Genomic DNA, 27,516 nt, shown 5'->3' with positions numbered 1-27,516 from the left:
AGTTATGCGGACAGGCGGCGGTCCGAGCTTGAGTTTCAGGTTGGCGACCTTGTGCTCCTAAAGGTCTCTCCTTGGAAAGGGGTGATACGATTCAGGAAAAGGGGCAAGTTGGTACCCCGGTATATTGGACCCTTCAGGATAATTGCTAGGGTGGGCCGGGTAGCCTACCGGTTGGAGCTACCTGCTGAGTTGGGGCAGATTCATGATACCTTTCATGTCTCGCAGTTGAGGAAATGTATTGCCGACGAATCGGCAGTGGTGCCATTGGATGATATTCAAGTGGATGCAGGCCTGAACTATGTGGAGAGACCAGTAGCGATCAGGGATCGGAAAGTTAAGGTTTTGAGGAACAAGGAAATACCCCTGGTACAAGTGCAGTGGCAACATCGGAAAGGGTCCGAGCTGACGTGGGAGACCGAGTCTGAGATGCGGGATCAGTATCCGGAGTTGTTTTCGGTATGAGACTTCGGGGGCGAAGTCTGATTCTAGTGGGTGAGAATTGTAACAGCCCGAAATCCAGGTATTCTTCTTTTGGCCTTGCATCTTGGTTAAGTTTATGAATTAGGGTTTTCATGGTAGGCGAGTACGCTGGGCGTACAAGGTGTACGCTGCGCGTACTCACGCGCCTCATTTTGGACGCGTTTTCCCTCAGGTACGCGGGGCGTACCCAAGGTTACGCCCGGCGTAATGTATTCAGACCCAAACCCTAAATTCCTTTGATGGGGCTATATAAGGAACATGTGGCTGGTCTTTTCAGCCACCATCCCTCAGAGTGAAACCCTAAAAAGAGTGTACCCTTGTTCCTAGGCCATTGTGTGTGTATTCTAAGCTTGGTGGTGCCATTTCAAGGTTGCATAGAAGAAGAAGAAGAGCTTGTTGGAGAGGCTAGAAGTGGTGCTCAAGTGTAGATCTGAACTTTGCAAGGGCTAAAGCTTCATTTCTAGGTATAAAGTTCGGATCTTGCCACTTGGTTCATGTTGTATGCTTAAAAGGTCATTTTCTAAGGTTTAAGTCCCAAAGGTGGAGACTTTTGTGCAAATGGCCTCCATAAGCTTAGATACTTCATATTTCTGATCTATTGGAGTTGCAGACTCATAAAAATGGCATCTTGGACGTGGGGATTTCACCATGCATGAGATCTAGGTCCTTGAGTTTGAATAAAAGGTTGTATTGTGATGTTGAAGCCTTTACAGTCGTGCCAAGGCTTAAAGGTCTCGACTTTATGGGTTAAGACACATTAGAAGAGTCGGATCTAGAAGTGGAAGTAGCGGCTTAACCGATTAAGACCAGAAATGGAGAGTGGCTGATTCTGGGGGTTACGATGGGCGTAACTCCCAGTACGCGCAGCGTACTGGGTGGAGACCCCGATCAGGGAGAGGTTGGCGACGTACGCCCTACGTACATCTAGAGTACGCCCTACGTACATCTAGAGTACGCCCCGCGTACTCTCAGGGTTTGACTTTGGTTGACTTTTAGGGTTTTGGTCAACTTGGGGACTTTAGATCAAGGAAGGGTAAAATGGTCTTTTACCCTCTAAGGAATGATGATAAGGAGTAAAGTTCTACGTGGTGGAAGTGCTTGTGTAATATATGATATTTTTATGTTTAGGCGAGGTTGAGCCGTCGTTCGGGGTCGGTGTTAGCAAGGACTCGAGATCTTAGACTTTCCACGAGGTGAGTCTTCTCACTATACTACACCCGGAAGGGTTTGACTGTGTGACCGGAAGGTCGGATTTGGTATGAGATATATGTGTGATAAGTTAATCGTTATATGTGCCATGTATGATACGCTTGATATGGGCCGGAAGGCATTATGTATGGGCCGGAAGGCGAATATGTTATTGGCCGGAAGGCGTTGTAATGTGGACCGTAAGGTTGGCATGGGTAGGACCGGAAGGTTTACCCAGTCGGGACGGAAGTCCCCTGAGACACAGGGACCGGAAGGTCAAGGCCTGGAAAGGCGTATGTGTGTAGGTTGTATTTTGGGGAACTCGCTAGGCATTTATGCTTACAGTTGTGGTGTTACGTGTTTCAGGTACCAGCGAGGACCGTGGGAAGGCGCCGGCATGATCTGTACACACTGATAGGGGATTTATGATCTTGGGATTTGTATGACTTGTTTGATGACATGATACATTGGATTTTTATGCTTTATTTGGATGTAAATACAATTTTTAGAAATAAAAAAAAAATTGTTTTAAAATTTACGTTGTTACACGGTACCTTCTATCTTCACGTCTTTGTCTGGTTGATCGTCGGTATTGTTGTCCACTTAAACATGAAAAATTGTGACAGAATTAGGACATACTATAAGTGAAAAGACAATGTGATCCTGAGTTCCTAGATATTATATATGATCCTAAGTTTCTAGATACTATATCTTAAGGACCATTCAGCTGATGACGACCAGGGATATTGTTGTCCACCTGAATTGAGCAGCGAGATCTATAGACAATCTTTGAGTGTTCAATTTTAATTGTACTGGAACAACATTCCCGCTTCCAGATATGCCCCGGTAATCAAGGACTTCCAGAGTACTCCTTACATCGGATGAGCAGACCATCATTAGGGGAGAAGACAGATTCAGAGTAATATCACTTATAGTGCATATGTTGTGTACCAGGTCAGATTGTTAGTCACGCAAAGGAGACAACATATGGCTAACAGATAAGAAGAATTTCATATATGTATATGTATATGTATATGTATAATATGCAGAGAAATAGAGTTGCATATGTTACAGTCCAGGTCGGATCTCTTCCAATCACGCAGAGGAGGTAACATATGACTAACAGACAGAAAGAAAGAAAATGATTTTCTACAGACCTAATTTATCGGAATTTACCAGTTGCCCCATCAATACCGGAATTAAGGACAGAATCCGCACATGGAGGAAAAGTTAAACCACGGTTCCAGATACGGGTTCATTTAATGTGACGAGTAGATTCCCATATATATATCTCCCTGCTCAACCTATCCAAGCGTCGTATTGTCAGGCTAAACGGATCTAACTAGGTCAAGATTTGTCAATTCTATAGATTCCTTAAGTTCATCTGCACCTAGTCAAGTCTGTTAAATTTTTCGTGCCTACCGACGCATCAAACCAGAGCATAGACCCTTCAACTTGGGTATGTTACGCTGACTCAGATTGCCCGTTATCACTCACTTCCCAAAACATCTCCCTCAAGCACATTCCATAACCAACATATTATTATTTTGATTTTCTAATTTTTTTTTTAAATTTTTAATTTTTGTTTTGTTTTTATTTCTCCCCCTAAATTTGTGCATAGGAGAGAAATGAAAGTAAATGCGCAAATTTAAACTATCCTAAAACAAAAATTTGTCTTTAAAGTGAATCAGCTTAAGAAAAACTCAGGAGTATAGAGAAGAAAACTCAAACTGTAAGTCACCGATTGAATTTGCATCCAGAAGGTTTGAGAACAACACGCGTAATCTCATAACAGATCCGAAAATTCTTCATGTCATTAAGCACAAACCCCGTGAGTGATCACTTCCTTTCTTCGTTTCCCGCAAAGGACACATACTCTCAAACAATTGTCTGAATGTTGTACAGTTGAGAGATGTCTCCTGTCAAGTGCGAGGAACAACCACTACCAACAAACCGAAGTCTGATGATGTGCCTCCATAGCTGCTCCGACACAGAGCGGGATCAGTTGGTCTTTTGAACCCAGTCTATTTTGAAACTAGGTCGACCTTTGTCATCTTTGCACGATACTCTCTCCCAAGACATGTCCTGCTTATCACAAACAGAAGATGTAAAAATATTAGAGTCATTAGTTGATTTGGGAGACTGAGCCTTTGGAACCCATTTGTAGTTGGGTTTAACCCATTTCTTTTTCGATCTGATGGGTGGCTCAGCACTTGCTTTTGATCTTGATGTCGGCCGTTGAGATGACTTTGATTTTGACTTCATGGGAGCATCTCTTGCATTTGACTTCTTAGCCGACATTCCCTTCTTGACCTTGGGATTTGATTTCTTGGCCTTGTGGGGTTGATTTTTGGCCTTCGTGGCATTCCAGTCGCTATTTTCTAAATGTGGCCTTGAGGGGTTTCTTTTGGAGTATCTCCCTCTTGGTGTTTTCTGCTAGCCATGTGCGTAGTAGGGAACGTATGCGCGATTTGGACAATTTCTGGCAATGTGTCCAAGTGTTCCACAGTGAAAACATGTCTTTTTCTTCACTGTGGAGTTGTTTCTTCCTACCCCTGGTGGCGTGTCCATGCCTTGTCTCTTGTTGTTCCCACATGCACACTTGCAACAAGAACTCTGTTGTGTTGGAATTGGTGACCTGTATTTCTCAACGGCAGGTTGATCAGAAGCAGTTGAGTTCGAAGCAACAGATTCAGAGTTCATGGAGATGTTGGTTTGTTCAATGGTGTTCTCCTTGTTCTCATCCTCTGCTACTTTACCTACACATAAAGTAGAAGCATTAGTATCTTCAACTTAAATACCTCCTGACACAAATCTAGCTGGTTTGGCATATCGAAGATGTGCCTCCTTGTCAATTTCATCATATGTCATAGGGATGGATGTGTAGTTATGATTGAAAGGTGGAGGAACACTATCATACCCTAGACCCTTGTTTTGATTTTCTTTGAATTTTAATTGGGTTTCATATAAGGACTCGACTGTCTTACTTGACGCAGTGTAATTTTTGAAACTAACATCTGTTTTTCCACACTTTATTTTCAAAGCGTCAAGTTCTTCACTTACAGCATCAAGTTTTTTCTTAATGTGATCATAATTTTCACACATGTTGCTGTAATCTTCTTGTAATTTCCGGAAATCCTTGATTTTGGTTTCTAATTGAGCTTTTAACGGTTTCTGTCCTTTCCTAAGAGTATAGCCTTCGTATTTGAGGTCCTCATTTTCTCTTTTTAATAAATCAATTTGATCTCAGAGAAATTTAATAGTAGTTTCACAAGATGGAGTACATGAAACTTTATTTACCGGAATTGATGTGTAACTCATTTTCTTTTCCTTTTTTTTAATTTTATTTATTTATTTATTTATTTTTTAATTTCCCTTTGACTTAAAAACCGAGAAAGTCAACCTTAAAAGTCAAATTTAAAAAGTCAAACTCAAAAGTCAAACTTGAAAAGTCAAACCGAAAAGCTAAATTTGAAAAATTAAAAGTCAAACGAGAAAGTCAAAGTTTAAAGTCAAAGGTCAAACTTGAAAGTCAAAGTCAAAATTTTAAAGTCAAAAGTCAAAAATAAAAGTTAAAATTTAAAAACTAAAATTTTTTGTGGAAAATGGAATTTAAAATTAAAAGAAATTGAATTTTTGGGCTAAAAGTGTGAATTTGCGAAAGTTGAAGCCGAGAGGGACACTTTATGAATTAATTTCGGGAGGATTGAAACAAAATGTTTGCTAGATGAGATGGTAACGTGCCTTGTACAATAGACAAGGGATCCGGGTTCGAACCCTGGCAGCCCCAATTTCTCTTATTTAATTTTTAAATTCGAAGCTGCTGTGCGAATGGCTGCGAAGCGAGGCCGAGGATCCGATGCGAGGTTGCGATGCGAGGACGAGGACCACACACCGAGACCGAGCCGCACACACCGAGCTTTATACTCCGAGCCGCACACCTTCAACAGATTCGCGAAAAAAACGACGTTTTTCACCCTTTTTTGCTCTAAAACTCGATCAAAAACTTGTTTTTATGAAAAATGCAAAGAAGTAACCCCCCCCCCCCTAATTTTTCGAGATCTATCAAAAAACACTATTATCTTTTCAAAATAAGATCAAATAAGCTCCAGATCTGACAAAATTGATTGATACAAACCAAGCTCTGATACCAATTGTAAGTCCCCAAAATTGCTTGTGTATCAATCAGATCCAATTGATGGTGCGGAATCCTAATCAATTGGATGATGTCAGATCAAATAGAAGAGAAGGAGAAGAAGATTTAAGATGAATCTATGATGTATTAATGAAATTGAGTGATGCTCCTTACAATAGATTCTCTCTCACACACACTTCTTCTCTCTAACTTTCTCTCTTCTCTAGCCTCTTCTTTTCTAACCGTACACTCCCACAAGCACTCCTCTATTTATATGGACCTCCATCCATACACATGTGTATAGCCGCACACCCTGTGTACGGCCGTACACAGGGTGTGTGGCCATACACACGTGTACGGACGTACACACAAACCGTAAACACATACAATATTACATAAAAATATATTTTCCTAGAAACGCAAATTATAAACCATATTTTTGACCCAACATACATCTTGGGTGGCGCCAATCGGTACGGTGCCTTGGCGAGAAGAGCCGCACCTGGCACCAGGTCGATCTGGAACTCGACTTGCCTCTCTAGAGGTACCCCAGGTAACTCCTCCGGGAACACGCAGCAAACTCTCTAACCAATGGAACCTCTGAAATAGGAGTCTGATCATTGACCCGCGTATCTACCACACACGCTACATAACCCGTACACCTATGCTGAATATACTGCCGAGCCCTGGCAGTTGAATAAAACCCTGATCCCACTTTGGTACCCTCACCATATACATTCAGTTCTCCCCCACTTGGGGTTCGAACTACCACCCGCTGGCCCTCACAATCTGTCATGGCACTAAATCGACTAAGCCAATCCATCCCCACAATCACGCACACCTCCCCCATGGAAATCAGAATCAAATCTATCGGAAAGGACACTCCGAAGATCTCCAACTCGCATCCTCGGTAGACCGAAGAAGCAGAAACCCCGTGTTCATTGGCGATAGAGACTCATAACGGACACTCTAGCTTGCCTACTAGCACACTGAACTCCCTACTAAATGTATGAGATATGAAATACCAACTCGCCCCCGAGTCATATAAAACTAATGCAAGCAAGGACTTCACTAAAAATGTACCTAATCACAGGTACAACAGATAAGCGTAATACATATATAATAAATGAGATAAAGGATAGAAACATATTAGCAACCACATCTGGTGCTGCCCTGGCCTTCTTGGCTGCAAGCTGCAAGGCACGCCCCTGAGCCTTTTGAGGCTCTGCCTTGACTGGCCTCCTATCCGCAATCCTCAATGTAGCCGGCGTTGGAGTCTGCGTCGGCTGGCTGCAAGCTGTGGATAGTTGGTCTTCATGTGACCTACTTGATGATAGTGGTAGCATATCCTCATATATGATGCAGGGGCGCATTGGTGACAGACCCTAACATAGTGCCCCTCCTTGCCACACTTGTGGCACCCACTAACCACTCGAAAAACTCCAGGTTGACCCTTTCCACACTTTCCAAAAGTGTGGCTCTGCTGACCCGCAGCCCTAGAATCAGTGGTCTTAGACCGATTTGGCGCCGGCTGAGACTGTACCGGGGCCTGACGTTGCTCCCTCAACTACAGCTCAATCTCCAACTCACATCGATGGGTAGACACAAATTGTCTGATGTCAGTCTTGAGCATGCTTAGATAACGAGTCATCTGAGCCTGCTCGGAAGCAAACTTTGGGCTGAACATCGCCCTCTCTGTGAATATATGGGTGATCTCCGTCACCGACTCCCCATCCTGTCTCAAACTCAAAAAATCATGTGCCAATCGTTCCCGCTCAACCCGTTGAATGTATCGGGTGCAGAACATATCCCTGAAATGCTCCCAAGTAATAGCAGATATCTGATCATCACTGTACGACCATGTCATCAATCTCTAATGTCCTTGGCCCTGAACCTCAGCAGGTTCAAGGCACACCTGACCTTCTGGTCAGTAGGACACGAGCAATTAAAGAAACGCCCCTCCACATCAGAAACCCACCTCATAGCCTTGATGGGGTCCTGAGTCCCATAAAAAGTAGGGGGCTTCATGTTATCGAAGTCCCTGTACTGGAAGCCCCGAGTGGCTCCTACTCCTCCGCCGCTGATAGAGCCGCTTCGGCTGCAGCGGCAGCAGTCTCCGCAAGAACTGCATATCTCTCATCGAAGTACTCCATCATAGCGATCTTGATAGACCCAAATAACTCCGGAATCTGACCCCAGATAATCTCGACCACCTCCTCGTGGATGATCTCCCTGACTCGATCCTCTGTTAACACTAACCCCTCCTGGCTGTACCCTCAGGCGTTGTTGGGGCCTCCTGATCACCCTTCCCTGATCCTGATCTGGATCCGGTCACAAAACGCCTCGTAACTACCATTCTGAAAATTTAACAAGAAGATATCAGACAATCCGCATAAATAACTGGGAACTAACTCCCAACTAAACCCTAGAGTTTGTGACTTCCTTGCTATGCGTATGGGTCCTGTGCTTTCAATAGTACGGGACCATACTACCTTCCACACCTACCCATATTTGTTTCAAGTATCATCACAACACCCTAACAATATACATGCATATGGTGGTTGCTCAACCTTACTCCTAGAGGAAGGCTAACGATCTCACATCGACCTACCGACCGCACACAACTCACCCATCCATGAAACTTCCACCAACCATGAAGCACTAGTGGTGTAACGCCTTGTTTATCTAAATAAATTAATAAATGTAATTCCCAGATTAATTTGTGAAGAATTTTAATAGTGGAGGGTTGTTTAGTAAGTTACGGAGTTGTTTTGAGAAGGTTTTTAGAAGAAAGTGTATGTTTGGTAATTAATGGATTTAAATTGAAAAGATTTTATGGAGTCATGGACTAAAAGTGTAAGTGTTGGATTCAAATTGAGAATAAATTGTAGAGGAGGGGCTTTTTAGTAACTTTTGGGATTATATTGAAAAGAATTTAGGAGCTGGGGTCAAAAGTGTAAATAAAGGAAAAAAATTGAAAAGAAATCGGATTGGAGGGACCAAAGATGTTAATTGATCACTAAGTTGTGTGATCGGGTATTAAACCCGTCACCCTACTCCACCCATGCGAACCTTAACCCTAAATGTTGCAGCCGCCAACCTTATGACTCCCTCTCTCTCCGACGCCGCCACCCCTCTAACTCTCACATCTCCGATCATTGAGGTCGCCGCCCACCGCCACGCCATGGAACCTCCACCATCAAGACTCGCTGTCGGCAACGACGTAATTCACCGAGAGTCCGCCGAAGACTGGGAAGAACCACTGCATCGTCATCGAGTGAGTCGTACGCCGCCGTGTGAAGCACCAAGGCATGGTCGTTGTTGTCGTGTCAGGTGAACGTTGCCATTGTGACGCTGACTGCCGGAGACACCGGAGTCCATTGCTGCTGTTTGTTGTCGGCGATTGCTGGAGACGAGGCTGACGTCGGGGCCGTCGTACCTCTATCTTCTTCGATGGGTTTGGGTTCATTTTCAAAGTAAAGACTTGATGGCGTGGGCGTTTGCTGGTGAGGAGTCACGGACCGACATGGGCATCTGTCAAAAGCCATGGTAACCTCTGTGCCACTATTGTTGCTGATGGACGCCGTGTTGCTGGTGCTGCCGGACCACCGTGAGCCACCAGGTGGGTGTTTGGGTCCATAGTGCAAATAAGAAACGTGTGTAGGTGTTGTGTGTGTTTATTTGGCCGGAAAAAGTCATCGCCGACACAAGCCACCACCGGCTGCCACTAGGGTGGTTGTGTGTGTATTATGTTAGTTAGTGTGTGTGTGTGTGTGTCTATTTTTGGTTTTGAGCATTGTATCTGTAATTAGCATTGAGTAATGAAAAAGATAGTAATAACCACCACCGTAAGGTGGTGGCCGTCACCGTGAGCCGCCATTGAACACCATTACCCGAGGTGGTAATGGGTGGTGCCCCACAAGCAAACCCTAATGGACCTAGCAAAACCCTAATGGGCTTAAAGTTTAATATTGGCCCTATTGGGCCATGGTTGGGTGGAAACCCTAATTAGGGTTTAGAAAACCCTAATTTTAGTATTTGGGCCTTAGACTTATTGGACCCACTTTTGGGCCATTGAGATTGGATTGTGTATTAAGGCCAATCACTCTATAGCACTTATCTAGTAGAGTAAAGGCTTAATGGATTAAGTCCTTAATGAGTAAAGTAAGAAACACTTAACACTAATTGTCATTTCATGTGAAACCCTAATTTCACTTGGGCCTTTTTATTGGGCCTAGATGATTGGGATAATAATGGGCCATCCAAGAGCAAGCAATTGAACTAGAATAATTTAATAGGCCTAGAGTAAGGCCCATGTAAGGGGTTTGGGCCCAATTTGGAAAATTGGGCCATAGATGGTGTAACACCCCAAGTTCAGAAGCAAGAGTTCAGGGGCTTAAAGTGTAAATTGAGGAAGCTACTCGACGAGTAGGTGCGATTACTCGTTGAGTCGGAGCGGGTTCTGGTCGCGAGTTAAGTGACCAACTCGTCGAGTCGGCGGCTGGACTCGACGAGTTGGTGCTGGGAAGAGAAAACCCTAATCTTAGGGTTTGCACCCTATTTAGCCGAGCTCAAGTAAGTTTTCCCCAAGATACCCATACATGTTATGTTATGATATGATATGATTGTGAGAACTGCATGCTAGATTAGGCTAAGGATCTAGGAAGCATGCCTTATATGCCTGTTGTATGTGTATGAGAACTGCATGCTAGATTAGGGCAAAGGATCTAGGAAGATGCCTTATATGCATGTTGTATGTGCTTATTGAGCTGCATGATAGTGCTGATCAGTTAGTAATAGGATAGCCTGTTTAGGTTATGCCTGATTGTATGAGCCTTTAAATTGCATGTACAGATCCCTGAGTAGAGGATAGAAAGGTTTGATTGGAATAGGATGGTTAGATTTTCTAGGGCTAGCAATTCTCCACACGACACGCGACACGACCCGCGACACGACACGAAATAAATGGGTTTAGGTTGAGTTTTTCAACCCGCTAACCCGCCAACCTGCCAACCCGTTTATTAAACGGGTCATATATGGGTTTCTCAAAAAATAAACGGGTTGACCCGCCAACTCGTTTATATTCTTAATAATAAAATTATTTTATTTTTAAATGTATTTATGTATCAAGTATTAATATTTAATAAGTATTATATAATATATACCATTGATTCATAGACCATTTGACTGTTTTGACATTTTAACTCGTGGTGGGTGGTCTAAGGTCGTAAGTCATGACCTATAAGACTAAGTCTGTAACATGTTTCTATGAATGTTTTTAATTTTCATTTGGATGTTTAAGACTTAAATGTCTAAAATTCGGACCCACGAACCCAAATCTAGCCCACGAACCCGCCAACCTGTAAACCCGTATAAATAAATGGGTTGGCGGGTCATATATGGGTTTATGTTCCAAACCCGCCGACCCGTGACCCGCCAACCCGTGACTTGTATATTTAAATGGGTCTTGTTTGGGTTGGCATATTTTGACCCGCCAACCCGCGACATGCCAACCCGAACACGACACGGTTGCCAGGCCTAAGATTTTCGATTATCTGAATGTTGCTTACTTTGTGCTTTATGGGAATCTTAGTAATGTGAGCTAGCTATATTCATGAGGTAGCTAGTTGACATTACTAGGAATCTTTTAGCAGCTGAGGACTGGGTGACTTCAGGAACCTAGGAAAGCCTAGGATATGTTTCAGTGGGTTAGTAGCGAGGCTCAGTGAGACTTGGGTACCAGTTTGAGGAAGTGACTTGGAGGATTCGAGAGGATTGCTAAGGAAAGTATGGATAGGTGTTAAAGGTAGTATTGGGCCCGTACTACTGAAAGCACAAGATCCATACTCGAATCGGTGAGAGTCTTGGAGAATCTGAGAAGCTTCGAGGAGAAGTTTGTGACCCAGTTTGGGGGACAAAGGATGTCCCAGTTGTTGCACCTTAGTCATTGGTAAGTGAGCTAGTAAGCGTGGCAGGGTGTTAGACCCTGAAGGATATGATTTTCAAGAGGTTGCAAATGCGAGATCGATTTGGAGCACTTTGAGCAGCGAGGTTCGTGCTAGGTGCATATAGAAGAGGGTCCCGAGAAGAGACCCATGACTTCTGATCATCGGGTGAAATGCAAGCAGGGCCTGAGACAGTGTAGCACATACAAGAAAGTGCACAAGGGAGTCTGTCACTCCAAGGGTTTAGACGGCTACAGGTGTGGCAGGGTTGATCATGTCAGCTGAAGGTGATCAGTATTCCTCAAGATGTTCGCATATATGTTATCTTTTGCCACTTCAAGGTGGATATTGGGAATCTGTATCGCCTTGGAATTGTGAGTGATCTTGGACAGGACAGATCTCGGGTTGGTTTGTTAATAGTGTTTGGGTTATCAAGGATCATATATGCCATCCTGCATGTCGAAAAGTCCTTGATGAACCCACAAAGGGACGTACCTTGCGGAGTGGGTTCCGCGTGTACCATTATCATTCCGAATCTTTGACGAGATCGGTGCAGGAGTATTATTTAGAGAACATTGGGTCAGGATTAGAGCGATGGTTCTCCAGTGATGTCAGAGTTCAGTGGTTCTATCATTGGTTGGGTATGGTCGTTAGCTGCCTACGGAAGAACTTTGGAGCTCAATGCACTACCATTGCTTGGTAAGGACCGGTAGCATGAAGACAGTGGACTCAGTTGCGAGTGTTAAATGTATGGGTGTTCGGTCATTGAATGTTCGAGAGAATTGCATTTTTTGCATAGGTTGTGCTCGGTTAGAGTTCAGTAATGCTACGAGAATGAAAGTGACAACGAGGATTCGTCAGCCAAAGTGAAGATTAAGGCCACTGGTTGTCAGCATGGGAAGTGGATTGAGGTGTCAGACCGGACCATATTTGATGAGTACTCTTGAAGATTTCAAAGGATGGGCGATCTTAGGATGTAACCGATGATTGATCACTAGCATTAGTAAGCACAGGGTGTCATCAGTGGGATACTAGGAAGCGAGAAGGATTGTGAGTCCTTCAATTCTCACGAACCGTGAAGACTTAGCTGAAGCTAAGTGGGGGAGAATCGATCAAGTGTCCAGGAGCAGAAGTAGGTATTAAACTAGGATGAGTTTTGCATCCCCGTCAAGGGGGAAAGAGGGTCAAGTGGCCGTCTAGGTTGAGGATTGGATGAGTTAGAAGTTTAGAAAACATTCCAACATTTGGTTCATGTTTTTCCTAGCAGTCAGATAGTGATAGAATGTTGTAAGACTACGGGTGTAGCCGTAGCATTCACTAGGTTGGCAAGCAACATGAGCGCGTTGTCAGATCTCGTAAGGAGCAGTAGTAACCATAAGCTCAGGTGCAACATTGAGGATATGGAAATCCACGGATTGGATTTTGGAATTACCCATATGGGTTAGATCAGGTTGAGCCAGTGATACGACTGTAGGAGTGCCACTACAGTTATGGGATCAGGGAAGTGATGGACTATATAAGGTTGTTTGTGATATAAGGCTACCATCGGTTAGGTAGCAATAACTTTTAGCCTGTATTTGGTGACGTTAGGATTCGACGTATGGACCCGATCGGTTGGATCGGGAGGTTGTTAGAGCCACAGTGACATGATAACTAGTGCTAACTAGTTCCAGAGAAAGGATTTCGTTCAGAAGTCATGTAGAGTGACTGTGTGTGAGTCCTTTGGGCTCCGTAGTCGGATTAGAACCAGATATTTCAGACGATTGTCTAATGATTTGAGGTCAGGCAGGCCTCGGGGGGGGGGGGGGATTTTGGAAAGCCGTCATGTGACAACATACCGCTTCATGCAGCTCAGTGTTCAAGCAGTTCCAGTATTTTGGGCAGTATTAGTATATGTGTTTTAGTTTGCAAGTACGGTCGAATAGCAGATAGCTTGGGATATGCTAAGTCACTTACATCAAGATTATCTGAGTTTTGGCCAAGTATAAGTGAATCACAGGGATAAGTGGTCTGTGATTCTGTTTTTCTAGTAGAAGCCTAGAGATTTTAGGAGATGATTAGGCAGCTGAGAGACAAGTGGAATGGACTCGACAATAATGATTCAGTAAGAGTGGTCTGTTAGGGATTCAGACCATCTTGAGACATCAGAATTCAGATGAAGTAGATGTGATCTTGTTGCGAGGGATTAATTTGCCTACAGATGTTAGGGCTTTGTGATGATTGGTCACAGCTAACTTGACAAGGCTAAGGTGCGCCCAGGATCGTGACCAAGTTACTAGAGTGGTTTGGCGTATAAGAGATGGTAAGGAATGATTTCGAGGACGAAATTTAATTTAAGTGGGGGAAAGTTGTAACGCCTCTTTTATTTAAATAATTAATAAATGTAATTCCCGGATTAATTTGTGAAGAATTTTAATAGTGGAGGGTTGTTTAGTAAGTTACAGAGGTGTTTTAAGAAGAATTTTAGAAGCAAGGGTACATTTGGTAATTAATGGATTTAAATTGAAAAGATTTTATGGAGCCATGGACTAAAAGTGTAAGTGTTGGATTCAAATTGAGAATAAATTGTGGAGGAGGGGCTTTTTAGTAACTTTTGGGATTCTATTGAAAAGAATATAGGAGTTGGGGTCTAAAGTGTCAATAAAGGAGCAAAATTGAAAAGAAATCAGACTGGAGGGACCAAAGATGTTAATTGATCACAAAGTTGTATGAACGGGTATTAAACCTGTTACCCTACTCCACCATGCAAACCCTAACCCTAAATGATGCAGCAGCCAACCTTATGACTCCTTCTCTCTCCGACGCTGCCACCCCTCTTACTCTCACATCTCCGATCATCGAGGTCACCGCCCACCGCCACGCCATGGAACCGCCACCATCAAGACTCGCTGCCGGCAACGACATGAGTCACCCGGGAATTCCACCGAAGACCGGGAAGAACCACTGCATCGTCATCGTGTGAGTCGTATGTCGTCGTGTGAAGCACCAAGGTTGTGGTCGCTGTTGTCATGTCACGTGAACATCGGCATCGCGACGCTAACTGTCGGAGACACCGGAGTCCATTGTTGTTGTTTGCTGTCGGCGATTGCTGGAGACAAGGCTGACGTCGGGGCCGTCGTACATCTATCTTCTCCGGTGGGCTTGGGTTCGTTTTCAGAGTAAAGACTTGATAGTGTGGGCATTTGCTAGTGAGGAGTCACAGACCGACATGGGCGGCTGTCAAAAGCCATGGTCATCGCCGTGTCGTTGTTGTTGCAGATGGACGCCGTGTTTCTGGTGCTGCCGGACCACCGTGAGCCACCAAGTGGGTGGTTGGGTCCATAGTGCAAATAAGAAAATGTGTAGGTGTTGTGTGTGTTTATTTGGCCGGAAAAAGTCATCGCCGCCACAAGCCACCACCGGCCGCCACTAGGGTGGTTATGTGTGTATGTGTGTATTATGTTAGTTAGTGTGTGTGTGTGTGTCTATTTTTGGTTTTGAGCATTGTATCTGTAATGAGCATTGAGTAATGAAAAAGATAATAATAACCACCACCGTAAGGTGGTGGCCGCCGTCGTGAGCCACCATTGACCACCACTACCCGAGGTGGTAGTGGGTGGTGCCCCACAAGCAAATCCTAATGGGCTTAAAGTTTAATTTGGGGCCTATTGGGCCATGGTTAGGTGGAAACCCTAATTAGGGTTTAGAAAACCCTAATTGTGAGTTTTTGGGCCTTAGACTTATTGGACCCACTTTTGGGCCATTGAGATTGGATTTTGTTTTTAGCCCAATCACTCCATAGCACTTATCTAGTAGAGTAAAGGAGTTAATGGATTAAGTCCTTAATGAGTTAAGTAAGAAACACTTAACCCTAATTGTAATTTCATGTGAAACCCAAATTTCACTTGGGCCTTTCTATTGGGATAATAATGGGCCATCCAAGAGCAAGCAATGAAACTCGAATAATTTAATGGGCCTTGAGTAAGGCCCATGGAAGGGGTTTGGGCCCAATTTGGAAAGGTGGGACATAGATGGGCCACAGTTTGGGCCTTAATGATTACATGATATTGGGCCTCAGAATAAGACCATGTACAGGCATGGGCCCAGTTTTGAAGATTGGGCCATATGTTGGGCCTTGATTCCTAGTTGACTTTAGGCCTAAGGATTGGGCCTCGGGCTTGAATAAGCCAAGCTTAAGGTAATGCAGTAATTATCCAAAGTATGTACTTATGGTTATGTAGTGAGACCCAATTATTAATTGGGTGTTATTTTGGTGTTGACAGTTCGGGAATCTGTCATTCAGTAGTTGGGGTTGAGTCTGCGGGACTTCAATGGTGTGGGATTGAATCTGCGAGACTTCAGCAGTGCCAAGTGAGTCTTCTCACTATACCTTACCTAGAGTGGTAATTATGTGTGACCGAAAGGTCTTATGTGCTTACACGATTTATATGGTATTATATCTTGACTCAAACACAAGAAACTTTTACTAAAACCCACCCAAAAGAGATTAAAGATGAAATGAGCCAAGGAGACAGCCTAATACCTTCAAGAGAGTGTCAACTGAAGTAGATATTTGCTTCCCACGAGTTCCTAGCTTCAATTTACTTGTTTCCCCCAAGTGTTTCCTCACCAAGATCCCTCTTCCAATCTATAACACACCAAAGAAACACACACACATGATTTAGGGTTTAAGGGTGCCAAGGAGTTGTAAAGGGGTGGATGGGGGAGGCCAATAATCCTTTGAATATGGTGCAATACCCCGAAATTTAGGGTTACATCTGTCAGCTCCTACTCGTCGAGTCCCTTCTTGGACTCGGCGAGTAGGTCACTAAAACACGTGGACCAACCCGCTACTACTCGACGAGTAGGGCAACCAACTCGTCGAGTAGACCTTGAAATCAAGAAAATTCTTATATAAATCAATATCTGAGAATCGGGGCGTTACAAAAAATTAATATACCAAAAAAAGAAATTCAAAAAGATTAATAATTCGATAAAGTAATATTTTTAAATATATAAAGTTATATTTTTAATTTAATATTTATTAATATATAATAATCCAATAAAAATAAATAATCTATTAAAAAAGATTTAATTAAATGTAACTAATAATCTAATAAAATAATATTTATTAATGTATACTATTATATATTAAAAATAATACTTATTAATATATAATAATATAATAAAAAAGTATTCAAATAAAAAGAAATTTAAAAAAATCAAGTAAATAATTAACGTAAAATATTTAAATAAAATTAAAAAGAAATGATGCAGAAATTTTCATTATAATTTGGTTGCAGAAATGATCTTTGATGGTAAAATTGTCATTTTAAAAAAAATTAACAGACAAAATGTTAAAATTAATATTTTTGGATCAAAATCGCACAAGATATTCAAAATTGGATCACTTTTGCACCATACCATATTTTTGGATCAAAGCAACATAATTTTTACAAACATAAAGATCACTTTTGCAATTTTGTCTAAAAATTACAAATTTATTTGTTAAAACTATTAAATGCATAATTAAAATCATTTAGACAGTAAATAGTATGAAGCATTGAAACATTACAAAAGTTATACCCCGACCAGTTTGGACATAGGCCACCGTAGCCTTTTTACTTTCTCTTTTGTATTGTGAATATGTGATGCTTGGGAGATTATTTTATCTGTCATTTTTGTTTTTTTATTTTATAAGATATTTATTTGAATATATCGTAAGCATTTCGTCATTTATAATATTTAATAGTTAAAAATATTGGTAAATGTATATAATTTATACTAATTTTGTAACTTATATAATTTATAGTTTAATAATGCTTGGAAGATTTTACAGAAAATAATCTTAATAAGTAAAATAATGTTTATAAAAAAGTAGACTACACAGACAGGATGGGATCCATGCTTATACTAGACCTAGTTTTTTGAACTGGCCCAAACTATTCCGGCTTGGCCCAACAAGGCCCATATTTAACTGTTCGATTTTCTTCCACTATCGAGAACTGTAAAATACTGACATTTCTGAAATTTATTAAATTTTCCAAAATTGCACATGAACTCGATTGTGTTGTGAGTCCAATATTGGTAAGAGATTGGAAAACTTTAAGTCGATCTCTATAGCAGAGGGACACTATAGATTTATCAATATATCAACGTATCCCAATTTTAATTTTAATAAATGAATAGTTTTAATCTCCTTTTAACAGGTGTCATTTTAATACAACTCTTTATTAATATTATGTCATGCGTCGTGTAAATATATTAGGCAACTCATTTTAAAATTCAAATTTATATTTTCTAATTATATGTTAAATTTAAAGTTATAATAACTTTAAAATTTTGATATATCTCTTAATTAATAATTTATTTAAAATAATTGATTAATAACTATAAATTTTTATTATAAAAGTTGAATTAATTTTATAATCGTAGTTCCCACGGGTTATAAACTAGTCAATAATAATAAAATTAAGCCTTAGCCCCATTTAATGAAGCCGAATATTAGTTTTTTTTCGTAATATAAAATGTTCTATATTTGTTGTAATTTTATCTAAAGGTGTATATTTAACATTTCAAATACTTAATAATTATTACTATTTTTTCAAAAGACAAAATTGCAAGAATGGTCCCTGTGGAATGTCTAAAATTGTCACTTTGGGCCAAACAGATTTTGACTAGCACAAATGGTACAAAAGTGTCCATTTTGTTGCTAGTTTGATCCATTCTGGTTTAAATTTTTATAAAATGACGATTTTACCTTTGTATTTTCTTTATTCATTTTTTTATTACAAAAATAAAAGAAGAAAAGAAAAAAAATACCCTTTCTCTCTCACTCACTCACACACACACACACACTCTCTCTCTCTCTCTCGTTTCTTCCTCAAGAATACTCAAGATCATCTACCACTACTGTTCGATCAGCGTCCGCCACCACCTACAGATGAACAAACACACACGAAATCAAATGAACATACAAACACATGAAATCTGAAGAACACAAAAACAAATCAACACTAACATCCATCAATTTTTCTACAGATTCAACACAAACACACAGATTAAACATACACACACACAAAACCCAAAGATCGATTCTCTCTCTCATAGATCTGAAACGCAATTTTTCTTCTTCTTCTTCTCCCTCTCTCACAAATCTGAGGTGGTGCTTGAAACCAGACCTGAAATGGTAGTGTTCTTCATAAATCCGCCGCTACTAGGGTTTTCAAAAGTGGTGGTTGTTTAGGAGGGAGGAAGGCATAAGCCATGAAAGTTGAATCCCAACAGATCCTAAACTTTTTTGTTTGCTTCGTTGGTCAAAATTGTTGCTTGAATTGCATCTTCATAAGCCGCCAGAAGTGTCCTGAAACCCTAGCAGGGGGTCGAAGGTGGTGACGGCTAGGGTTTGGACTTGTTCCCCCTCATTCCAACCGTTGTTGTCGCCTCTACAAACCCTTAAATTTGTCACTCTCATTCTTCAACGACGACGCCTTCTAATCAGATCTTGAAGACGAAAACCCTAGTAACGGATGAAAATGGTGGTGGCGCTAGGGTTTCGTAAGAGTAGTGTTTGAAACAGATCAGAGATGGTGGTGTGGGAATTAGGTCAGATTCAAAGGTTATGTGGTTGTGGTGGCAGCAAGGAGAAACGTGATGTCCGGATGGAAGACAGATAGAAGTGATTCTGGTTCACCGGAGATGAAGAGGGCGACGGAGGTTGGTGACGACGGCGGTGATGGCGGATGGTGGTGGCAGTTAGGGTATTTTTTAGTGTGTGTTTTCCTGAGAGAGGTGAGAGGTGAGGAGATGAGACGTTCCACCGGTAAGTGAGTGAGTGAGTGTAAGAGAGAGAGAGAGAGAGAGAGATAGAGAGTGTGTGTGTGTGTGTGTGTGTGTGTGTGTGAGAGAGAGAGAGAGAGAGAATTTTTTTTCTTTTCTTTTTTCATTTATGTAATAAAAAAAATAAAAAAACAAAATACAAATGGCAAAATCGTCATTTAAAACCAAAATAGACCAAACTCGTCAGATAATGGAAACTTTTGGACCATTAGTTCTAGTCCAAACTTGTTTGGCCCAAAGTGACAATTTTGGACATACCACAGGGACCATTCTTGCAATTTTGTCTTTTCAAAATTGGTTCACAATATTTTTTGAACAACAAATTTTATATTAAAAAATTAGTAAGGAGTTAGAAAAAAAAAACCTTACAATAAAGAAGAAGCTAAAGCCAGATTATGAAGCAAAAGAGGTCCAACTAAGCTTATCTTTGCTACATCTATTAGAAATCTAAAAGTACAATCTATCAATAATATCATCAAAGAGAATGAATTTCCTAGGAATAGTCGTTCCAAAAACCATGGAGTTCCGAAAATTCCATATACTCCAAAAAGTCTTCAAAACAACCGCAACAAAGGCCTTACGTTGACTACTACGCATCAAATCAAACTCAACCCAAGAAGAAAGAGAGGGGATAGAAGCTTGATTAGGTAGTAGCACATTCCACCAAATAGCAACCCGCTTCCAAATATCCAACAAATCCGTACACCCTGTAAATATATGATCTATCGTCTCGACTGCATTGCGAAAAACAGGATAAATGATCGACTCCACCTTGATACCCCTATCAGACAATCTTTCCCTATTAGGGATATTATGAAGTCGAATTCTCCATATAAGAATGTTAACCTTAATGGGAACCCAATTATTCCACGTAGTCTCCGACCCAGTCACATCAATCATACCCCTATCAATAAAATCACGAGCATAAGAAATAGAAAACATATCAGAAACATCACCAAGCCAACCCAATCTATTAGGTCTAGGCTAAAGCTGAAGATCATGCATCAAGGACATACAAGAATCCCACTGAGACTGCTCAACTCTACCCCTAGGAAACCGACGAACGTTTTCAAGCCCCCACCCTAAAGCAACTTGCTCTCTAACCGACTCCAATATGTGATTATCCAAGGCAATGATTATTTGAAAAGTAACTGCAAGAGGCGAATCAATCAGCCATCTATCCTTCCAAAATGGCGTGTAAGCCCCATCTCCCACTCGACTAGGACACATAAACATGATATCAATATCACAATCACGAAGAGTAGCCAACATACGAATCATACTATTCCAAGGGCCATTATTAGAAGTATGAGGCGACAAAGAAGAACAACCACCACCTGAACCATGTATAGATGTGAAAAACCTAACCCATAACAACTTTGGATAATAAAAGAATATTCTACTCCATTTAAAAATCATAGTCCTATTAAAATCAAACAAGCTACCCACTCCCAAACCTCCATTGCTTTTAGAAGCCACAACTCTATCCCATCTAATCCAATTCATCCATCTCTCATCCAAGTCAGCACCCCAAAGGAATCTAGCTCTCATCGATTCCAAAGCTCTAATTACCGTAATCAGAGTAAGGAACACCAAAATTACATAACTACCCGAAGAGCCAAGGATTGCCCTAATCAAAGTGAGATGACCCCATACCGAAAGGCATTTAGCCTTCCATCCAGCTAATCTGGAGAGAAATCTATCTAAATGGAAGACCATCCATTAACTCGAGACATCTTTTGACCCACCGAAACTCTAGGATGAATAAAAGGAATAGATTTAGACGCACATCCCATCTAAGTGGCCATGCTCGAAATATGGGAAGAAGGAACCCCAACACCAATCAAATTGCTTTGTGCAAAATGCTTTTTAGCCCGGACGTTATATAGAAGCACCTCAAAATACGAACCAAATGATTTACATTATCCGAACTCGAAAGTGAAAGTAACACTACATCATCTGCATAGATAAGATGAGAAATCTCAATTCCTCCAATAGAAATACCTTTAAAGATATTAGCCATCCTTGCCCTTTCCAATGCCACATGCAAGCCCTCCATAGCTAAAATGAAAAGGAAAGGAGACAAGGGATCTCTCTATCTCAAGCCTCTCTGAATATAGAATTCTTTAGTAAGGGAACCATTGACCAACATTGAAGCTCTCGCAAATCTCAGTAATTCCAAAATCCAACCACACCACTTAGGGCCAAATCTCATTATTCGCATAATCTCAAGAAGGTAATCCCATGAGAAAGAGTCATAAGCCTTCTCAAAATATACTTTAAACACAAAAAGTGGATTTTTCGACCCCTTACACCAAGAAACAACCTCGTTAAGAAGAAACGACACATCTAAAATTTGTGTACCTTTAACAAAGGCAGACTTGTAACAACGTAAATTTCCAAAACAATTTTTCATTTTCAAAACATACTTTTATTCATAAGATAATATCAAAACATAATGCATCCAATGTTATCATATCATAACATATCCCAAAATCTTAAGACATAAACTCCATGAGTGTGTACGGATCATGTCGGCGCCTTCCCGCGATCCTCGCTAGTACCTGAAAAACATAACACAACAAATGTAATCATAAATGCTTAGTGAGTTCCCCAAAATACCACATACGCACATATGCCACTCAAGGCTATAAGACCTTCTGATCTCTGTGTCTTAGAGGACTTCCATCCCACAGCCCTGGTAGACCTTCCGGTCCTACCCGTAATGACCTTCCGGTCCATATCATCTTGACCTTCCGGTCCATATCATAATGAACTTCCGGTCCTTATCATTCATAACATACATAACACATCCATATCATATAACAGCATACAACACATACATCTCATATCATATAAGACCTTCCGGTCACACATAGGTACCACTCTAGGTACAGTATAGTGAGAAGACTCACCTCGTATGATATCGGATAATCTCCTGTGATCGGATACCTGATCTAGCCTCCTCCTATCAACAAAATAACATCCCTAATCAATACTTTCTCATAATCTCATCTCTAATGATGGGTAGAAGACCATTCTACCCCTCCCTGAAATCTCTTGAATCAGCTTGACCAAAACCCTAAGGTCAACTGAAGTCAACGATCAAACTTTGACCCGACTCGTCGATTGCACATGGGCGACTCGGCGAGTCCATGCGGGTCCTTTGAATCCTTCTAGCCTCACTTGGGACGTCGATTCATCCCTTCGCTCGACAGGTTACTCCCATCACGAATCGCGGGGCAACCCCGACTCGACTCGTCGAGTCCACTTATGAACTCGGCGAGTTGCATCCATGGCAACACTCAAATGACCTTCTGAGGTCAGATTCGCTTCTCTAACCTATAGATCTGACCTTTCCATACCCACTAATCACGTAAAGGTGAAACCTTTACACTCATGCAACACACATATGGTTCCTTTTGAAGAATTAGCCTCAAAAATGGCAACCTAAGTTCTCCTTCCATAACACTTCATAAAGCAAGATGGGTAATGCTCTATGGACCTCTATAGGTCTAGATCTGCAGTCTAACACATAAAGGGACCATAAACTCATCAATTCAAGCCATAAAAAGGGTATAGAAAACCCTAGATTCATAGATCTTAACCAAAACAGAAGGAGAGTTCGATTTGCTACCTCAACACTGCAGATCCAAGCTTGGAAACCACGAATTAGCAACCCTCCTGACCTCCTCTAGATGGAAATACCTTCTTCTTTGCAAAACAAAACCAAAAAGGATTAAAATGGATTGCTCTCACACACAACTCGCCCAAGCTCTCTAGGGTTTCTATCTTTGGGCTGGTAGCCGCAAATGAGGGCGATAAGGTCCCTTAAATAGGGCTCAGGCCCGTAGATTTAGGGTTTCTGACCTCAGCACGGACTCGTCAAGTCACCCTGCCGACTCGTCGAGTCCATTCATTAATCCAGTCATCAAATCGCGATCCTACTCAACGAGTTTAGGCGTCGACTCGTCGAGTCCTTCTCTCTAACTCAAAATAAATGAATAACATAGAATACCTGGGAATCCGGATGTTACAAGACTGCTCCAAACTCACCACCAAACTAATGACCTCTTCTAGCCTATTAGCCAATAATTTACCAATAATTGTATATTGGCATCCTATTAAACTAATAGGCCTAAAATCTTTAACATTCTTTGGATCTCTAATCTTTGGGATAACAGTAAAGAAAGAGGCATTACATCCCACCGGGATTGTCCTTATGACTATGAAAATGTGGGACAAACTCCATCGCATTATTCTGAATAAGATCCCAATACCTCTTAATGGACCCAAACAAAAAATCATCAGGTACAGGCGCTTTAGAAGACCCACAATCCCAAACAGCCCATTTGATTTCTTCACGGGAGAATGACGCATGTAAGAACTGACTTTGAAAGTCCGATAAGGTAGATAAATAAGTAGTGTCGGTCTCAGGCCTCTATCCCTTCTGACGAGAAAAAAATGTCTTTAAAAAAAGACTGAAACTCCTCCTTATGTAACGACCCGAAAATCAGGCCCTAAAAAATTTTATTTTTAGATTTATAAATCGTAAATACATATTCTTCCCAAAAACCAAGGTAACAAAACATTTAACATAACATCATCAAATCAAAGTAGTTCGCAGAATACCAAAACATGTGGTTTGTGCTCTGCAATCACCCAAAGCTCTCCCAATTGAAAAACCGAAGTAACTGGAACATAAACTGAAAACCGTAAGCACAAAGCTTAGTGATTTCCCCAAAATACCATACCACATAAAACCACAGATTATCATGCTTAAACATATAGCTTCCATGGGCTCCCCCATGGTGTTTATCTAGTGTGCCATGGGCTCCCCCTATGGTCTTAACCTGGAATGCCATGGGCTATCCCCATGGTCTGACATCCAATTGCCACGGGCTCCCCTGGGGTCTTCCATGCAAGTATCACAGAGACAACTAGCATACCACATAACACGTAATGGGTCGGCATTGGTGCCTTCGACCCATGGAATAGTGAGAAGACTCACATCGCACTGCTAAATCATACAGAAAACCCTTGGCTGCTGACTGACAGATCCTCAACTACCAATAACAAAACAACACCTAATTAAAAATTGGATTCCAATCCATAACCATAACTCCATATCTGGGATAAAAATACCATTTTACCCTTAACCTATCCTTGTCCAAAACTGTGGCTCAAACTACAATCTGAAAGCCCCAAAGGCCAATTAATCAACTAATGGCCCAATTTTCCAAATTAGGCCCAAACCCCTTACATGGGTCTTACCTTAAGGCCCAACCATTCATTCTATTACAGAGCACATTGTATTCCGATGGTCATTAATAACTTAAACACTCAATCCCTAAATACCAAAAACTACTCGTGGCCCAAATCATGGAAAATTAGGCCCAATTCCCTATGTGGGCCTTCTCAAACTCACTGACATACCAAAATTTGATGGCCCAATAGGGCCCAAGACAAATAAGCCTAACAGATGGCCCACACTAAAGCTCAATAAGCAAACCCCCCCCCTTGACTGAGTAAGCGGGGCATACTCAGATGTACGCTAAGCATACAAGTTGTTTGGCTTGTATGTTGTACGTACTGTCTTGTACGCCCAACGTACTCCACCATAGAGCCACAACCTTCATTAAGCTCTTAATGCTTGATCCTATAAGTCCAAACAACATATCTACTTCTAAATGAACGTCTAGAACCATAAAGTCACTGACTTGGTGACTTTTCATGCCCCAATAAGACCTAATCTTAAAGTGTAGCATTCTACTTTCATGAAAAGGACCCAAACTCAAACATGGATGGTTTTAAACTCTAAAGGTACCAAATTTATGGACCTTGAACCTTATAAATACTAAGAGGGGCAAGTCAAAGCTCCTGGAGTGGAATCAAGATCACTAGATCTCATTCTTGGGACCAAAATGAACCAAAACTCATAAATGATAGATCTAAGACATCAATGATCAAGTTCAAAGCTTTATACCTCCAACAAGCTGGAAATGAGACACATAAGCAAGATCCATAAGCTCTTCATTGATTCCCATCCTTGCACCAAGCTCCATCTTCTTAGAAATGGACCCAACACACCAAAAATGGACTCTGTGAGCTCAAAATGCCACCATGAAGGCTTAAGGACGATTTTTAGGGTTTTATAGGGTGGAGGTTGACTTAGAAATGAAGAAAGAGGCTAAAATTAAGCTTATATAGGGGTACAACCCTAAAATTAGGGTTTTCAACCTGGCCCTCGTACGCCCAGCGTACGGGGTCTCACACCCCGACCCAACCTCGCACCTATGTTGCACGTACTCTACACTATGCCTTGCATAATCGGCTTCGCACCAGTATGCCATGCATACCTCCCTGGTACACCCCGCATACTAGGGTTTTTCCTAAACCCTAATTCTTCCGAAGGCCATATCTTTTTCAATAAAATTCCGTACCCGACCATCCTTATAACCATGAAAAGTTATGGAGATGCTCAACACTATTATCAATTCATACGCACCATAAGATATCCCGAACGAACATTTGCTTTTCATAAAAGCCCGATCTGACAAATTATCAAAATTCCCTTTGATGCCAAAACACAAATCGAATACCCGAACCATCCAACATGCCTTATCCTCCCCACCCGAGTCCAAAACCCAACTCCTCGAGGGTCCGAAGCCTACTAATACCCAATTCTCGATCACCAACCCAAAATGGGAACAATTTGAAATAGGATGTTATACCTTAACCATATACGGATCATCCACCCACATCCCATTAATGAATACACCCCGAATAGCTAACTGTCGCCTCTTCCTATTAACAAGTCCCATGAAAGAAACTAGAGTTCTCATCTCCCTCAATACCCCACCGACCTTAGCTTTTTGGGCAACATAAGCTAAAGTTAAATGATCTAGATCCTTGATTACTTTTTGAAACGAGATTCGTTGCCCACGTAATAAAACTGAGCCATCATCAGCCATAAGTCGTAAATCGATGTCTTCAATTAAATCTTACAACTCTATTCTTTTAAGACCCAACTGGTTTTGATTAGAAGAATTCCAAGCCTTGATGTTTATTTTAAGAAATTGAAGTTTTTTCTTAAAAATAACCAGGACAGGAAGAATCGACTCCATGTGCCCAAGACTCGCAAACCTGCTGATCAAAACCTTCCATACCTAACCAAGAATGGGAAAAAACAAAAAGGATAAAGCCCATAGTTATCTTTGTGCTCTAAAAAAAGAATACGATGGTGATCAAGGATTTTCTTTTCCATCACCATGCCAGAGAGAAGAGGAAAAGCAGAAATAACACCATCAGTCACCAAGAATCTATCCAGTTTGCTAAACTTCGAACCCCCCGAATGACTCCAAGTAAATCTAGGCCCTCCCATTGGGATATCCACCAAATCAATCTGATCAATAAACTGATTAAAATAATTAGACGTCGTCGGGTGGAACTGAGAACCCAATCTCTCTGACTCAACCCTAACCACATTAAAATCACCCATTAAAACACATTCTCCCTGAAACGAAGAAATCATCTGATGAAGCCGATCCCAAAGCATTCTCTTAGATCCGACATCTTGAGACAAATAAACTGAAATAAACATAACCTCCATATTTGTGACAACCCGAAATTTCTATCTTGTACAACTATTCAATTCAATCAAAGTCAGACTCGTTTCTACTATCTTGTAGCATTGTTTAGGGTCTGTTTGAGCGTTCTAAGCCTAGTACATTCAAGGTTTGGGTTTAGGGATGAGTTATCTTAAGTTCATTGAGTTGCATTTAAGCCAAACACTCCTTCAGGAGGAGTATATGGCCGTAGAGATGGGTATACGGTCGTACCCTCAATGTGGCAGTGATCTCATGCCCATATATATAAGCCAATCCTTCTTTTTCATTCACTTTTCACACTTCTAAGTCAAGAAATCTGATTCTCTCTCAACTATCATCA

General features: G+C 41.4%; 2 protein-coding genes across 2 annotated transcripts; both read right to left on the bottom strand.

Annotated features, from left to right (window-relative positions):
• Positions 1-20,013: 20,013 nt before the first annotated feature.
• Positions 20,014-25,631, bottom strand: LOC145059599 (uncharacterized). The gene is made up of 3 exons (XM_079007424.1): positions 25,553-25,631; positions 20,624-20,903; positions 20,014-20,470 (listed from the first exon to the last, which is right to left on the bottom strand). The coding sequence occupies exons 1-3, from the start codon at positions 25,629-25,631 to the stop codon at positions 20,014-20,016; spliced, it is 816 nt and encodes a 271-aa protein (XP_078863550.1).
• Positions 25,632-26,719: 1,088 nt separating this feature from the next.
• Positions 26,720-27,178, bottom strand: LOC145059598 (uncharacterized). Its single transcript, XM_079007423.1, has one exon. The coding sequence runs from the start codon at positions 27,176-27,178 to the stop codon at positions 26,720-26,722; it is 459 nt and encodes a 152-aa protein (XP_078863549.1).
• Between the last annotated feature and the right edge of the window lie 338 nt (positions 27,179-27,516).

Source organism: Lactuca serriola, chromosome 6 (genome assembly GCF_051521515.1).
Source record: "Lactuca serriola cultivar US96UC23 chromosome 6, Lser_US96UC23_V15, whole genome shotgun sequence".
Taxonomy (NCBI): domain Eukaryota; kingdom Viridiplantae; phylum Streptophyta; class Magnoliopsida; order Asterales; family Asteraceae; genus Lactuca; species Lactuca serriola.
The sequence above is the reverse complement of the archived record's forward strand: the minus strand, read 5'-3'. Positions and strand labels throughout refer to the sequence as shown.